This window comes from Mytilus galloprovincialis, chromosome 1 (genome assembly GCF_965363235.1).
Source record: "Mytilus galloprovincialis chromosome 1, xbMytGall1.hap1.1, whole genome shotgun sequence".
NCBI classification, from domain to species: Eukaryota; Metazoa; Mollusca; class Bivalvia; order Mytilida; family Mytilidae; genus Mytilus; species Mytilus galloprovincialis.
In genome coordinates, this window is record NC_134838.1 from 121042294 (window position 1) to 121060214 (window position 17921).

Sequence of the window (17921 nt, forward strand, 5' to 3'; positions counted from 1 at the left end):
GAGTAGAGTGTTGTAGGATTTTGATTTTTTTAGCATAAAATCGTCCAAAAATTTACACTATTGTTCATGCATATTTAAGACAGAAATCTACTGCACAAAACATATTGTTTCTGCTGAATTAATGAAAAACAAAAAGTGGTTTAAATACCGATAACAAAGAGATCTTCTAAAATCGTATCTGTGCATAAATCTATGTCCAAATTTGATTCATAAACACATTTCAATAGCGTTTCTATAAGCCATTGATTGAATTATGAGTATCAATTCAAATAGATTCTATATACCTGACATTTGGGAGAATCTGTATAGAAAACAACATAAACAATTTACATTTCATTACGCGTCGAAAGGAATAACTGTAACTTTCATTATACTAACCAGGACTGCAAATAGAGTATCTAGAAAATAAAGATAGAAAATAAAGATCAGTATGAAGAAAATCTGGTCAATTGATCTCTATTTTGTAAGAATTTGTTTCTATTGTGATGTTTGTAACACGGTATGGAGTATGAATAATTTAAATCGAGTATAAGTTCTTGATTTCCATGCCGTATCGACCTGACTATTATCATGTAGACATAACCAGGTACCGAAGCTTAAAATTATATCTGTAAAATTATATGCACAAAGGTAGGCACACCATTTTTTTATCAACTTTTATCTTCATTTATAACAGAAAGTACGTCATTTTAACTTCATAATCAAAGTAAATGTTTCAAACCTGGGCAAATTTCCTGTTGTCATTTTTTTATTTTGACAGTAATATTACAATGTTCGTCTTTTTATAAGTACGTTTTGAGGTTTTTTTAAAAGTTAATATTAGGAAAAATGACCTGTCGAAATCATGCCTTTTATAAAAGGCATAAATGATAACATGGATCATATATTTACTTACTTTTAATTTTCTGATGTAACTTATAAATAGTGGATAAAAATAAAATAAAAACAAACGTCAATGTTTAATATTGAAATATATTAAACCTAACATATAAGTATAATAATGTATATTTGTTCAATTACCTTTAAGAGTGACATACCAATGGCTAGCAACAGTGATTCCAAAATGCAATTAGGTATTGATTTAAAAAAAAACTTTGTCATGTTTGCTTTTGTTTGATTTTGTAAGTTTTGTTGTTAATTTATAACTTGTTCTTCCTTTTCTTGTACTTTTTTCTCTATAAACTGCTTACTGTATTTGTTAAAATTTATAAATTAGGCGTAAGATTAACAAAGCAATTATAGGAAATTGCAAATTCGAAAAGAGGACTGAAATGACAAAAGAAGACAGAGTGCAAAAAGTAAAATCACAAAAATACTGAAATCAGAGGAAAATCAAATCGGAAAGTCCCTTATAATGGCAAAATCAAATGACAAAACACATCAAAAACGAATGGACAACAATTGTCATATTCCTGACTTGGTACAGGCATTTTCAAATGTAGAAAATGGTGGATTAAACCTGCAAGTTACATGCACATGTATGATGGTGTTTAAGAAACGCATGTTCATCATGCCATTAGTGTGAGATAGTTGTATTTTTCTTTAAATTGCTGTTTTTAGCAGTTAATCGATAAATGTTTCCTTTAACATTGAATATCTTTTGACACTTTGATTGAGAAACTTTCAAGTCTCTTCAGTCTGTATTTTTTTACGTCTTTGAATTTCTGTGTGTTTATATTTTTGTAGTTAATGAATTAAGATTGTCTATAGAACACGTTTACTGCGACTGTATTTTTTCATTCAGATGTATAATTTGTAATTGTTTGTGCCTTTCGTGATTGTGATTATGTAAAATAATGCTTCCGTAGAACATCGAGGAGAGTGGTGATATTTATATCTGTAATTATCGCTTTGAGAATGAATTGGGTGATTACTGTTATTTGTTCGCACATGTAATAGAACATACTATACGAATCTAAAGGCTAGATTAATTCTAGGATAAAATCGACTAATGAATAAACGTTTAGCAACCGATTAGTTGTATTCAAACCATATATAGAATAAATGATTTTGACGAAATACAATTATGATATGAAAAATATACTAAGTTGCTAACTTTTACCTCATTTGGTCTCTAGCACACATTCTTATTTCTATAAGTAAATGTATTAAGCTCTAAATCGCCTTTAGTGTCCAACAATAAGCTGACTTTGTTTAACTCTAAATTGTCTTGAGTATTTAACAATAAGCTGCTAAGATTTAACTCTAACCCGCCTTGATTCTTCCGCAATAAACCAACTAAATCAAGGTCTAAATCAACATTAGTCTAGACAAAGTTGCTGTCTATCTTAAGCTGTAATTCGGCTTGAATCTTCACCTATAAATTGTATATCATAAGCTTTAAATTGCCTTGAGTCAAAACAAGTTGGAAGAAGCAGTGTATACTTATCTGCGATTTTTGGTATGTACAGGGACCATAAGAAACCATCGTATTGTTTTGTATTGAAGTAGATAGGAGCGGAGCTTAGAGTTGACAATGTTTCTTGATATGTGATTCCATGCAAGGAGTGAGTCGAAGAGTTGATATCGTTTCTTGTCACGTGTTCACATATATAGGGCGGGTCATAGAGTTGTCACTGTTTCTTGCAACTTGTTTCCATGTACAGAGTCAGTCGTATAGTTGACATTGTTTCTTGTCACGTGTTTCCATTTACGAAGGTGTAAATAACAAGGAAGTAATAACAGCCAGATTTTATGATAGTCATTGATCTGTTGAACAGTTTCTTCAAATGGCAGTCCCGAGATTTAACTTATTGACAGATAATTGTTCTTGTTCATAATCAATACAATACAAACCAGGTATTGTTTGCTAGATAAATATTTTATCTATGTTGTGAAAAAATTTTAAATAAAATTATCGAATTACTTTACAGAAATGGGCAACAACCACAGTGGACAAAAGCTTAAGCGTACTCTGAAAAAGAAAGCAAGCTTAAGCAGTGAGAATGAGTATCTCAAGATGCAGTTCAAAATAACAGACGAACAATTAAAAGAGTATAGATCACTTTTTAAAGATCATTCTGATAACAACAAGGTGATTACAAGAAGCGAATTCAGGGATGTATACCAACTTATATATAAAAGTGGCGATGCTACTGAATTTGCCGATCGTGTTTTTGACGTGTTTGACAGTGATAAGAGTGGGACTGTAGATTTTATCGAGTTTGCAGCAGGACTAACAATGATGGATAGTGAGAAGCTTGAACAGAAAATATCCATTGCCTTCAGTATGTATGACGAAGATGGCAGCAATACCCTGTCAAAACAGGAAGTCATAAACATGATACAGGTAGGTTCATGTCAGTAAAAGTCTTTTTTAAATGATAGTAAACAGCGTATACAAATTAAAAAGGGAGTAACGAGAAATACATGTAGCTTTAAAAAAAAATTAAGGAACACGTAAATTTAAAAAAAAACGAACCAATATGCCTGCCTACATAGCTATTAAATGTTGCAAATATTTTGATATGAGCGTCACTGATGAGTCTTATGTAGACGAAACGCGCGTCTGGCGTACTAAATTATAATCCTGGTACCTTTGATAACTATTGCCATAACATAACAGGTACAAATTTTGCTGCACCAGATGCACATTTCGATAATAAATGCCTCTTCAGTGATAAAAGAGGCCGACATATTGCTTTATGCAAAACAATAGTCTAAAGCTTATCAAAAGTATGAAGAGCTATAAACTAAAAAGGACAAAAAAGTATAACCAAAGCCGGGCAAGTAATCAGAGGTTTGCATGAGGGAGATATATTACAACTCCGGCTTTAAAAAATGATTCAACATCTCATTTTTACTCATGGTTAACGCAGTCCAGTTTAAGCTGAACTACTTCCATATTGTCCACATGTTCAAATTTTAGATCAACTTGTGTTTTAATCTGAAGCAAAATCCCATGTTTGAATATGTTAACCATTCATTCCATGTGATAGTTAAGATAAAAAGATTGCTTTCTGATGGTATTTCGAATCAGAAAGGAAGTCAGAGATATCTGTAGTTGTAATCAAAAGAACCAGTGGGTCGATGCCACTGCTGGTGGAGATTTATTTTTCCCGAGGGTATCACCAGCCCAGTAGTCAGCACTTCTGTGTTGGCTTGAGTTATCATTGATATGTTCATAATTGTAAATTAACCGTTAACAAAACTTTGACTTTTTGAAAAAATAAGAGTTTTCTACCTCAGGAATAGATTTCCTTAGATGTATTTGGCAATACTTTTAGGAATTTGTGGTCCTCAATGCTCTTCAACTTCGTACTTTATTTTTATACATTTTCTTATTTGAGTGTCACTGATGAGTCTTTTGTAGACGAACCACGCGTCTGGCGTAAACATAGAACTTTAAGCCTGGTATCTATGATGAGTTTATTTCCTACCATTTCGATACCATCTTTTCCAGTGCTTTTTGATAAAAAGACAGTAAATATATATGTTTTTATAGAATAAATTGTTAACTTTAAAACAAAAAAAGGTTGACCTTGTAATTTCAAATTTCATCAAAATCAAAATGTGAAGGACTATAACATTATCCGCCATGTTTCATGTGTACAGTTACATCGGAGAAATAAGAAGAAAAATCAACCAACCCCTGCTTCAAAACTATTGTGAAAGTGCCTATTCTAGAAATGGCGTGAATCAAATTTGGATACTTAAACCATCGAAAGATCTTTTAGAGTACGTACAATCTAAGACTCTTTCATCTTGCAATAGTTTTAAAACCTTTAATTTTTCTAGACTTTACACAAATATTCCGCATTCCAATCTAAAAGACAAATTGAAAGAGTTGGTATTGCTTTATTTCATAAAAAAAGAATGGCCAACGTAGGTACAAGTATCTTGTCTAAGGGAGGGATAAATTCTACATCGTAAAAAATCAATCTGATTCAAACAAAAATTTCTCTGAAACTGACTTATCAAGATGCTTGATTTCTCGACTGACAACATATTTTTTACGTTTTGAGGACGTGTTTTTCAACATACCATTGGAATTCCCATGGGAACTAACTGTGCCCGCTCTTCTTTCCGACCTATGTCTTTTTTCGAATGAGGATGACTTCATACAGGAACTTCTTAGGAAGTAAAGAAAGAAGTAATATCCTCAAACTGTTCTTTCCGCTATAAAGCCGATGTTCTCTTACTAAATATTTCAAAATGTGGTAACTATGTTGAATGCATCTATGCATTTCTGCACTAAAGAATATAGAATACAACAGATACAGTTAAGTCTGCCTCATAATTATCGTTTAAGAATAAGTTGGTTGATTACTGTTAATTGTTCGCACATGCAGTAGAACATAGTATGCGAATCAAAAGGCTGGGTTGAAGTAGGATAAAATCGGCTAATGAATAAACGTTTAACAATTAATCTGTTGTATTCAAACCATATATCGAAAAAAGGTTGATGAAATACAATTATGATATGAATAATATAATAGATAAAGGCAACAGTAGTATACCGTTGTTCAAAAGTCACAAATCGACCGAGAGGAAACAAATCATGTTCACAAACCAAAACCGAGTAACACATCGACCACAAGAAAGGAAAACAACGAAACAACAATAAGCACTAAATTGCTAACTTGTATCTCATTTGGTCTCTATCGAATCTTCTTATGTTTTCTAAGACTCTTTCATCGTAATAGTTTTAAACCATTTGACTTTTCTACATTTTACACGAATATTTTCCATGCCAAACTAAAATACAAATTGAAAGAGTTAGTATTGCTTTGTTTTATATATAAAAAAAAAAGAATGCAAATGTAGATACAAGTATCTTGTCTAAACGAGAGACAAATTCTCAATTATAAAACATCGCTCAAATTAAAAGTGCCCGAGCACCTGATATTACCAACAGTTTTTGGTTGGGTTCGTGTTTTTTTTTTTAGTCTATAGTTTTCTATGTTGTTTCTTGTATACTGTTGTTTTTCTGTGTTTTGTTGTCTTTTTTTAAATGTCGTTGTCAGTTTATTTTCGATGAGTTTGAATGTCTCGCCCCTCATTTTGAAGATAACTCGTGAAAAAAAAATTAAACATTTTATTTTATTTAGTTTCTTTGTTGTGAATAAAAGCGTATACAAATTCTGCCACGGAAGCAGCTTTGGACAAGTTGAAAAGGGAGTTTAAATACACATTCAGCTTTCAATTAGTTAACTGTTTCTTTAAATTTGACATTTTATTTGCAGGCTTATTATAGACTTCTGGGACCTGATGTTAGTAGATCACCAGTAGAGATAGCCAATGACCTATTTAGAAAAATGGACCTTGATAAAGATGATTCAGTCACATATGAGGAATTTGCTAGCGTAGCAAAAAGAGATCCAACTGTGCTCGAAATTCTTAATCCGAAAGCTTGAAAAAAACAAAATATGGATTTGATATAACGCAGCATTTACATGGTGTACGGTCTCGAAAGTACACACATTGTTATATAGCATTATTTGTATCTTTGTTGTACCCTGTTCAATGGCTTAATACGAAAATTGACGTAAAGACACGTGTTTTGTTTTGTCTCTGAGCAACAGATGCAATAATAATGGATGACTAGAGTGCAAAGCTTGTTGATAAGTTATGGATGTTTAGAGTGTGACAGCAGACGTTATATTGGAAACCATTTCAAAAGTCAAATGAACATTCTAAAAATGAAAAGTACAAATTACAGATCTGTTTTAAACATAAAGGGTCCCATCATGTTTTAAAAATATACATCATATATCAGTTCAATTTGAAAAAGCGCTTGACCAATGATAAACCATATTATTTTATTATAATTGTAGATCAATGCTTCTATCAAAGAACCAAGGGTAAAACATTATGACTATATTGTAGGCTGTACATATTTATTTTCTTCAAATGTTTGTTATGAATGTGTTCTTGGTTTTCTGTCTCATTGACATTATATATCTTTTAAATCATTATCAATTGATTAAATAAAATGTATTCTTTAAATTGTTTGAAATTGCAAAACGGAACAGGAAACATACATTAAAAATATTTTTCTTCATATTTTTTAAAGTCATTTGTTCTTGGTTTTCTGTCTCATTTACATTATATTTTCTTTACAAAATTTTTAATTGAATTAATAAAATATGTTGTTCATAACGTTACACTTACATAACGGAACACCAAAACATTCTTTAAAGATAATACAAGAAGCTGATTTATATCAAAGAATGGTGTAAGTTTCTTGTAGATCTATAAAAGCAAAAGGTATATTACATTCAAAAAGTTTATCGTGAAGGAAGTTCTATTGATGTCAAAAGTATATTCACAAAAACACCGAACGGCGAGGAAAATTCTAAACGGAAAGTCCGTACACATCAAACGAATGAATAGCATATTCCTGACTTGATACATGCGTTTCCTTATGTGTTATGTAAAATGGTGGATAAAACCTGGTTTTATAGCTAGCTTAACCTCTCACTTGTATGACAGTCGCATAAAATTTCCCTTTCGTTCATCTATCATATGTGAATACACTAAATATATTTTCGCTCGTGATCGGGTACCATTCAGCTATACAAGAATTTTTAGGGATTTTTCATTATCCTTAACAATACTGTATTATTAAATCCTCACTTTATGAAGCTGACGGTAAAACGTGATGGGGGTTGTTTTTCTGACTGTCTGACCGTCATTCAGTTTCCTTCTTTCCTTTCTCATTTGCATAAAAAATGTTTGGCATAATTTTGTGACACCTTCACAGACTTATATTCAAATAATGCTATTTTACATTCTTCAACTTCAATTTTATGATTTACTCTGGCATAACATGGATTTCCACAAACTATATTTGAGAACCGATTTCACATTCGCGATTCATTTAAATTAAGGATTTTTCTTTCAAACAAAAGACAGGCTAAAAAATAGATGAGAGATCACCGGTTGATCATCAACAGAAAAGCAAATTTCGTTGTTCAAAATGTCAAAAATCTTACCTTTGAATCCTTTTGCATATACGCATCGTCTAAGAATACTAACGACCCTAAGATGCATCATCTCATAAGTATAACGATATTTGTGAATTGAAAACTGCGACCCTGTATAGATGTAATTGATGCTACATGTAATATATATATAATTTTCATACAGCTTTGTGATATCAATGTATAGTTTCGACTCTGCTCTTTATGTTCATTGCCATTATACACCACCTTTCCATAATAGTGTATTTAATAATTACATGCTACCATTTGAACAAAAGACGTTGAGTATAAAAGAATTCGCACAAAACTATGTGAAACTTTCGAAACTATTTCCTGTGTTCAAATTATACTCAGAAATTCTAGGAAACAATTGTCAATTTTCAGCAAAACAAATGTACAGCTATGATATAATTCCTTTCAGACCCTCAGGCAATAGAAAAGATGAAACTTCCTGATCTTAAACTTCTTGTAAGAAGTCTTGGTTCAATACATCAAGTTAATATCCTTTCATTCTTTTTCATCAAATCTAAGGTACCCCTTGCTTTAGAGGTCAGTCTGTCCAAACTTTTTATGCCAATTGCAACTTAAACTTTAGAATGGAAATAAGTTGTTGCAGGGTCTCATTATTTGTGGCTTCAAGCATACCTTCCCAAATGCACCTGTAGAAGTTCCGTATTTAATGTTTAAGAGGTTGATCTCAACATTGTCAAAGATATCTACAAAACTCCTTTTCGAAATGCTTTAGACAAGAGACCGAACTATCGTTATTTTAAATCAGTTTTCTGGAAGTTTATGTCGATCATTTTGATAGAAAACGGGAAATATTGATACAAATGGGATTAAACTGTGAGTTCGTTGTAACAAATCCGAAGTAATAATCTTAATGGGTCTATGACAAACACACGTTACATTTATCTCACTCGAATGTGGATTTTCCCCCGGTAAACGGGAGATTACTCAATTTATTCTACTGCATGTAAATATTGATAACGTTTGGAAGAAGTGTATTTAAGTCGATATCAGCGCCGACAAGTTCCACTAGTTTTATGAGGCATTATTCATTCTGGGGATTCTCAAGAAATTGAAAAGAATCTAGCAGATATATTGATGTTTCTGTACACCTCTTTCCTCTATCTAGTTTTCTGTCATGTTTTTTTTTAATTACAGAGGATTGCTACATAGAAAGAAAATAATGTATATACTTAAGGTTCTTAACTTTATGTTAAAATGTTAAAAACAATATTCTTTAAAAATTAAACAACTGTCGATATGATTCGCCTATTTTTTAAGGAATAGTTGTGTGCCAGGTGATAACGGACATGTCCCATCAGTTTTCTTTCCTCATTCATGACATTTCCAAAAGTTACTTATGCCCAGATACTTAATTGGCAAAAGAAACGTTAACACGACGGATATTACATGTGCATGAAACAGCTTTAGTAACAAGCGGGAGGTTCAACTAGCTAGAAAAACACGTTTAATCCACTATTTTCTTCGGAAATGTCTATACAAAGTCAAGAATATCACAGTTGTTTTCCGTTCGTTCCGTTGGTTGGTATAGTCGCATGCTTAATTTTGTTAGGATTGACTCCCCTTTTTTTATCTCACCTGGCCCAAAGGGCCAAGTGAACCTTTCTCCTCATTTGGCGTCCGGTGTCCGTCGTCGTCCGTCGTCCGTCGTTGTTAACTTTTACAAAAATCTTTTCCTCTGAAACAACTGGGCCAAATTTAATCAAATATGGCTAAAATCATTATTAGGGTATTTAGTTTAAAAATTGTGTCCGGTGACCCGGTCAACCATATGGCCGTCATGGCTAAAAATAGAACATAGGTTTAAAATGCAGTTTTTGGCATATAACTAAAAAAACAAAGCATTTAGAGCAAATCGGACATAGGGATAAAATTGTTTATCAGGTCAAGATCTATCTGCCCTGAAACTTTCAGATAAATCGGACAACCCGTGGTTAGGTTGCTTTCCCTAAATTGGTAATTTTAAGGAAATTTTGCTGTTTTGGGTTATTATCTTCAATATTATTATAGATAGAGATAAACTGTAAACAGCAAAAATGTTCAGCAAAGTTCGATTTACAAAGAGGTCAACAGAACCAAAATGGTCAGTTGACCCCTTTAGAAGTTATTGCCCTTTATAGTCAATTTTAACCATTTTTCGTAAATCATAGTTATCTTTTACCAAAATCTTCTCCTCTGAAACTACTAGGCCGAATTAAACCAAACTTGGCCACAATCATCATTGGGGTATGTAGTTTAAAAAGTGTGTCCGGTGACCCGGCCAACCAAGATGTTTGTTATTATCTTGAATATTATTATAGATAGAGATAAACTGTAAACAGCAATAATTTACAGCAAAATAAGACCTAAAAATAAGTCAACATGGCCAAAATGGTCAATTGACCCCCTAAGGATTATTGCCCTTTATAGTCTATTTTTAACAATTTTCATAAAATTTGTAAATCTTTACTAACATTTTCCACTCAAACTACTGGGCCAATCATTATAGATAGAGATGATTGTAAGCAGCAAGAATGTTCAGTAAAGTAAGATCTATTAACACATCACCATCACCAAGACACAATTTTGTCATGAATCCATCTGTGTCCTTTGTTGACTATTCACATAGACCAAGGTGAGCGCCACAGGCTCTTTAGAGCCTCTAGTTTAATTGCCCTTGGAGTTTGATGTTTTTTGTTGATATTTATTTTTTTTTTATGTTAGGTTTGATCGATAAAACATAAAGGATTTAAAGACAGTATGCATTAGGATTGTCGCAGCGGTGTGGTTCTTTTGAAACATGAATTTTAAAAGGCATGTTATGCTAATTATACCTCTAGCGTAATGACCAAAATGAATAGTCTTGGTCTAAACAATATCGTTCTATCTAATTTAAATCATACTGAATAATACACTGGATATACATATGAATGCATTAATGAATGAATGGTTTATTAAGGTGCAACCTGTATATAAACAATGCATACATATTCGTACAATATTATATAACAGCCAGCCAAATAGGCTTACGATGCTCTGCCAAATTTAAACGCAATATTTTAAAAAGAATAGATAACAAATATACGAATGAATACGTTATTAGAAAACGCATTATTCAAAGTAAGATAATTAGAGAATTTCTCTTCGGATACGATAAAGATAGCTATGCATGTGTTGTTTTAGATAACAATTCATTTAAGAGAGCATTTGAATATAATTCCGTTCTTCTTGTCGCAGGAGTTCATCAAATTGTCTGCGCTTTACTTTGATTAACTCTCTGCGTTTAGTTTTTCTTGACTATAACCCTGATAAATCAACCAGATTCTACATAATAATTTACAAAATTGACGTTCTGTAGTTACTGGCTGTATGATTAAAAGAACACTGTAACTCTGAGTGATCTTGGACTCTTTGAGTTGGAATTTTATTCACTATTGTGATCGGTCAGCAAGTCAGAAACACTATTTACCTCGAAATCATTATTTTTTTGTCAGTGAAGCATACAAAGTAATTATGTAGTAAACAACAATTGTCGTTTGAACTGTTTCCTCTTTCGTTAATCATTCAGCAATATGGCCGAGTTCACTTGAAACTCTACAATCGACTTCAGCGTTAATATATTTTCACGTGAACGCACAAGAGTTGATATTAGGAACAACTTTAAGAAACTCTATGGTATAAGGCCCTGACCAAGCATAAAAAATAAAATATTCTCATTGGTCTGACGTCATTCAAGAGTTCCCCGAGTTTAACCCTGGCTCGGTGAGGTTTGGAACCAGGGTAACTCGAGTGGTTCAAGTAAAATCGTTTTGTTGAAACCCGAGTAAGTAAAGTTAACTCGAGAGTTTCAAATGAACTCGGCCTATGATTTGTTTAAGAAATACTACAACCATATATTTGAGTAAAAAATATCCTATGATCAATTTCTATAAAAATATTTCTCATTTCTTGCCCTGTTGATATTTTACTATTATGTGTTGAAATTAAATTGTAGAATTCTTTATTTCCTGGAATAGTCCATTAACTGTCTGCTTTAGTCCTAATGTCCATTCTTAACTCTCCATCAGGGAGACAGATTTATATACGTTCTTATTGCCTTCGATTCCACGTGTTCTACTGTATCAATGTCATGTGTACACTTTTGAAAAATAAAATATTCTTTAAACAATCTCTCTATCCCGTTAATTAGTTATCAAAAGTACCAGGATTATAATTTAGTACGCCAGAAGCGCGTTTCGTCTACATAAGACTCATCGGTGACGCTCAAATCGAAATATTTATAAAGCCAAACAAGTACAAAGTTGAAGAGCATTGATGATCCAAAATTCCAAAAAAGTTGTGCCAAAGACGGCTAAGGTAATATATGCCTGGAATAAGAAAATCCTTAGTTTTTCGAAAAATTCAAAGCTCTGAAAACAGGAAATTTATATGATTAAACGATTCCCTTTTATTTACTGGCATGAACTCGTTGCAAGGAAACATTTTGCTGAATGTGACCTACCGAATTATACTATTTACCGGATTTGTAATCACATAAGCAACACGACGGGTGCCACATGTGGAGGAGGATCTGCTTACCCTTCCGGAGCCCCTGAGATCACCCCTAGTTTTTGGTGGGGTTCGTGTTGTTTATTCTTTAGTTTTCTATGTTGTGTCATGTTTACTATTGTTTTTCTGTTTGTCTTTTTCATTTTTTAGCCATGGCGTTGTCAGTTTGTTTTAGATTTATGAGTTTGACTGTCTCTTTGGTATCTTTCGTCCCTCTTTCCATTGTATATTTATTTGAAATCATAGAAACATAAGGAAATTTTAAGCGTTTTCTGCATATGTAAGAAACGCACCATTAATGTGCTAATTTAAAATTGTGTTTTTTTAAACTCTTAAAGGAACAGGCATAATGTAGATATTCTTAAATCTTATAAGTTCGAGCACTAAGAGATACAAAATTGGAAAGTAAACAATCGGAAAGACATGAACTCAAAATGGGTTGAAATGTATGATGACACGGTTATTGTTTCTAAAAATATATGTATCACTCTGCTGCAGTAAATAAATCACCGAATATCCTAGGCTTATAATGTTGTAAAATTTTTCAAATCAAGTATGAAGTTGAAGATCATTGAGAACCAAAAATTCCAGAAAGTTGAGTCAAATTCGACTAAGGTTTTATGCCGTGGAGGAGAAAATCCTTTGGATTTTATATAATTCACTAGATAGTAAACAGTTACATTTATAAAAATGATTGTATCAATGTTGTACATGTCCGATTTAAGAAACAGTTTGTATGTCACTGGAAAATAGAGAAAAAAAAGAGTTATTTGAAAGAACGACCAATTCAATTTCGTTTCTGGGTTGTTCCTCTTTATTATTTTGCTGATGTAGTTTTATTCTCGAGTTTCTAACATGTTTTAATATTTGATACTCATCGTACCTCTTAGTTTTTTTTGTCTGATTTATAAAACTGTGTAAAATCCATTATGACAGTTGTTATTCATTTGATGATGTGTTTGAGCTTTTGATCTGCCATTTGATTAGGGACTTTTCGTATTGAATTTTCGTCGGAGTAAATTTTTTTTTTGTGATTTTACTTTTCACTACACTCGTGCAGTAACATTAATTTATACTATACACGTATATAGGAATAGTCAGTATACACAAGACTCACGTTTAGTAATGCATCACTCGAAGAAGAAAAATCACGAAAAGTTATAAATTCTAATTGATGTTCTACGTCATTCATAAAACAATATGTCACAACGAAATTTTGATTTCTATCAAATATGATCAAATCATTCAAATGCCTATACAGTATAGTCAATATAATATATGCGAATTAAAGCGTAACGAACATAAACCTTATAAAAACTAATTTGTAGATCATACGTGTGCTAATAATGTCCTTCTTTTTACACATTAGACCTTCTTTTGCCTATAAGAATAATTATCATTGGACTTTTTCTTCAAAAATAGCCTCTGAAGAATCCATTATAAATTATATGGCCTTGTAACTGGACTTATTCTTAAAGGTAAATATTTACTTCGCCATGACAACAACAGCCTCACAACATATAGTTAATGTTTCAAAACCATAAAATATGAACTGTTATCATTAAAATATGAACTGTTATCATAAAATATAAAACGGTTATTTTTTTAATTACCAGACTTATACAATACACAAAGTTTGGATTGTAATAATTTAAATCACCTTTGTCACAAACTAATGAATTGAAGGTATTATTGATTTTATTCATTAAATATCGGTCGATCATTAATAGTAGTTTGTTGACAGCACTCTCCTACAGTGATGTGTGTATATTAATCCTCGGTGACAAGTTCGAAGTTTCACCAGACTCGTGATGGGTGGAAAAGTATGCAAGGGACGTGGTACAACGCCAGATGATTTTGATAAACAAGTGGAATATTTAAGGTCGAAGTTTAAACTTACAGATGAGCAAATCGCTCAATATAAAGCATTTTTCAATGACTTCTCGGAACATAAGAAAACAATTGAAAGAGATAACTTCCAGAAAGTGTATCAAATATTGTACAGGAATGAAGACGCTGCTGAGTTTGCAGATAGGGTTTTCGATGCCTTTGACACTAATCAAAGCGGAAGTGTAGATTTTGTGGAATTTGCAGCAGGTTTAACAATGATGGACAGCAAACACACAGAACAGAAAATATCAATAGCGTTTAATATGTTTGACAAAGACGGCAGTAATGCACTAAGTGAACAAGAAGTTACTGATATGATCACGGTAAGTATAATAATTATATGCATATCTATATGTACTTTACTCAGGTAGTTCAGAAAATTATTACGGTCAGATATCCTTCTTCTTCTTCCAAATGATGAACTGATTTGAATCACATATGGTACCTCGGAAACATTGCGCAGTATCGGGTAACACTGCTTGTCTTGGTTACGCTATCGCCAAATTAAACCCGTATCAAATATACCATTAAAACTATATAATTTGCTGTCCTAACAGCCTTCTATTCAGAGCCTCTTTTCATAGACTGCTTTCAGAGCAGCTATGAATCCCACTTTTGTGTCAGCCGGGGGACTTCAGAAGGAAGTTGATTCCAATCACTCATGGTCTTTGGTAAGAAGTATTGCCCATGTGTGTCCATGTTCGTAATGAGTGTGTTGTCCTGTTTGTTATCCCGCTGTTTTACCATGTGTGTTACACAACCAAGTGTATGACTTAATTTTATATAAGACGTATATCATGATATAATAATACATGTTGTTTATTACATTGAACTTTGTACATATAAAAATAAGCCGTGAAACATAATTCTTGGCACGTTTTTATTGTTTTTATTGTTTTTGGCTTATATTTGGGAGGAGAATTTATTGTTTGCTGAAATATTATGTCGATACCACCAGTGTTTGAAATATGAAAATGAGTGAAGTTAAATGGGCAAATGATTAATAATGTAGTACCTTAAGTGGCTTTTAAAAACGTTTCACTAAAAAATGTGAGGACAGGCTAATAGTGTATAAGTAAACGATTAAGAGATTATATATCAAATGATAATCATACTAAACAAATTACATGGTCAAGAAAAGACAGAAAAAATGAACAAACACACATAAAAAATATATACAAACTTAGATGAAGCAACAGGAATACAACTTCTCGAACCTATGACATTAAAAAGTTTATAAGCAAGCCATCGATATATAGAAACTTTTCGAACTTTTTTTCACAAAAAAGATAAAAGTATAAATGAATAAAGTAAGTTTTTTAACTTTAGATATTACCAAATTTATTGACTAACAATCGAAACAGGTACATTTAACAAGTGTTAATTATGACATCTTGTTAAAGATTGAAATGTGAATAATTATATGTAATTCAAATATGTAAAACATGTAAAATGAATTAAAACATTAATGTGGATTCGAACATGGGGTTAATAATTTGATACCAGTTCCAAAATAAGAGAAAAGGCTATAAATGACCAGAATCCGCCACTAGCGAACTTATTTGAGGATCGGGAACATGAAAGATTCCGTTCACAGTCAATACGTCTAGCTAAGAATTTTTAGTTGCAATTAAAATACTCATGGAATGAACTGAAATTGCTGTATTTTTGTCAAACGTAATTTTTAACATTTAATGCTTGTGTCATACATTGAAAAATAAAACAACATATATATTTAAAGATTGAACACAAATTAATTATATAATGATTAAATTTATTTTCGTTTCAATTTTCAGGCATATTATAAGCTACTCGGACCTCATATTTCAATATCACCAGTTGATGTAGCGCATGAGCTATTCGAGAAAATGGACCTAAACAGTGATCAGAAAGTGACATACGATGAATTTACAACAACAGCAAAAAATGATCCCAAAGTATTAGCAATTCTAGATCCACAAGTGTAAATCTGACTTTGACAATCGTACAGCCACATAAGTAAACTCGCATACATTAATATTAAGTTAAAGTTGCTTACATCCAAGTCTATTCGCGTTTGGTGGATAAGTGTCGCATCTGCTTATTGTTATATTGAAAATATATGTATACGTGTTTGCACGCAAGAACTGCTTCTGTACGCGCCACTAATAAACTAACACGTTTTATAGACTTGAAAATAAAAGATCGGATATATTTTTTCGTGTGCATATATAGTAATTGTTAAAGGGGCACTAGCTGTCAAATTCATGTTCACCGATTGACTCAAATTCTCATATTTGATTTATAACAATGTAAAACATTCATACAAACTATAAAAAGTCTAAAATAAACAATTTACAGGGTATCGAGTCAATTATATGTAGCTTCGTTTCGTGTGTATCTAAGTCTAGACGCCATCTAATTAACTATCGAATGTACCTCGGATGACCTCCGATGACCATATAAACGACATAAAACATAAATATAGATATAAATAGATATCAAAATCGTGCAATTTGATTTTTTTTCTGGGTCTGTTTGATTTAACTTTATAGATTATAAATATATATAATCATCGGTTTTAACTGTATACGATTTTTTTTTTATTTTTTTTTTTGTGGATCGGATAAGTCAATCAAATAATTTACCTTTGTTTCACTTTCAATGTTGACAGTTTTTTTTCTTTAAATAACTTAACACGGACAATTTATGCGTTATCCACTCTAGCTAAGGGGTTAAATTAAAGTTCACAGGAATACGGATTCAATGAGGTCGAATTATTCACTTGCAAGTGAATAGTTCGTCATGAATGTTTATTAGCTTATTTTGACAAAATTGGAACAGACTGGCTGCTAAAAACGAATTATTATTTCACTTTTATCAATGAATGAACGAAAAAAATCATATTTTATATTTTTTATATATCTCGTAGCTAGAGCCCCTTGTCTATGTTCTAATTTCAACGCAAGACTATGCCAATGCGCGTTGTTCTTAGCGATGTACCTTTGGATATTTGGAACCGAACATATCCAATAGTATTGATAGTTTTAATGATGACCAGCTGCTACCCTTTAAACAAGATGTATAATCTTATAAGAGAGACAAAAGAAACCTAATGGATCGAAAATAAATTGACAACGCCATGGCGAAGAACCGAAAAAGACCAAAACACAACATCAAAAACTAAAAACTGAGCAACACGAACCCCACAAAACTCGGGGATGATTTCATGGTTCTGGAATGGTTGGCAGAAACTGCTCCACACGTGCAATGTACAAATACAATTACAAACCCGATGATATAATTCTGTAGTTCACATTCTGGGAAATGAGGACGGAGTTTTGGTTACGACAATTAAGACATAGCCGTCGTCATATGGGATGCTAGTATTCCATAACGGCCAAACAACTGGTGATGGCGATAATTTTAGAAGGAATTATTTCAACTTCACCCCTTTGATCTCTTTGTATAAAAGCTTCTTTGTAAGGATAGGGTTTTAAAGAGAGCACAACTATTACGGAAACCATGATAGGAATGTCAACCTTCCTATGTGAAACATAGGGCTTCTAC

The 17921-nt window shown here is 32.2% G+C and overlaps 3 protein-coding genes across 4 annotated transcripts in view; 2 read left to right on the top strand and 1 right to left on the bottom strand.

The window, feature by feature from the left end:
- LOC143055520 (cytochrome P450 10-like) overlaps positions 1–17921 on the bottom strand; it is a 107216-nt gene that overhangs the window by 79405 nt on the left and 9890 nt on the right. The gene's annotated exons all lie outside the window — the stretch shown is intronic.
- Positions 503–7005, top strand: LOC143055503 (neurocalcin homolog). 2 transcript variants are annotated; one of them, XM_076228662.1, is made up of 3 exons: positions 503–630; positions 2874–3289; positions 6186–7005. In XM_076228662.1, exons 1-3 carry the CDS (start codon positions 621–623, stop codon positions 6354–6356), a joined length of 597 nt encoding a protein of 198 aa, XP_076084777.1. In that variant the 5' UTR covers positions 503–620; the 3' UTR covers positions 6357–7005. The 2 variants fall into 2 exon arrangements, with proteins under 2 accessions (XP_076084777.1, XP_076084767.1); XM_076228652.1 differs by lacking the exon at positions 503–630 and adding an exon at positions 1025–1073.
- LOC143055511 (neurocalcin homolog) lies at positions 14192–16566 on the top strand. The gene is made up of 2 exons (XM_076228675.1): positions 14192–14695; positions 16169–16566. The coding sequence occupies exons 1-2, from the start codon at positions 14294–14296 to the stop codon at positions 16337–16339; spliced, it is 573 nt and encodes a 190-aa protein (XP_076084790.1). The 5' UTR covers positions 14192–14293; the 3' UTR covers positions 16340–16566.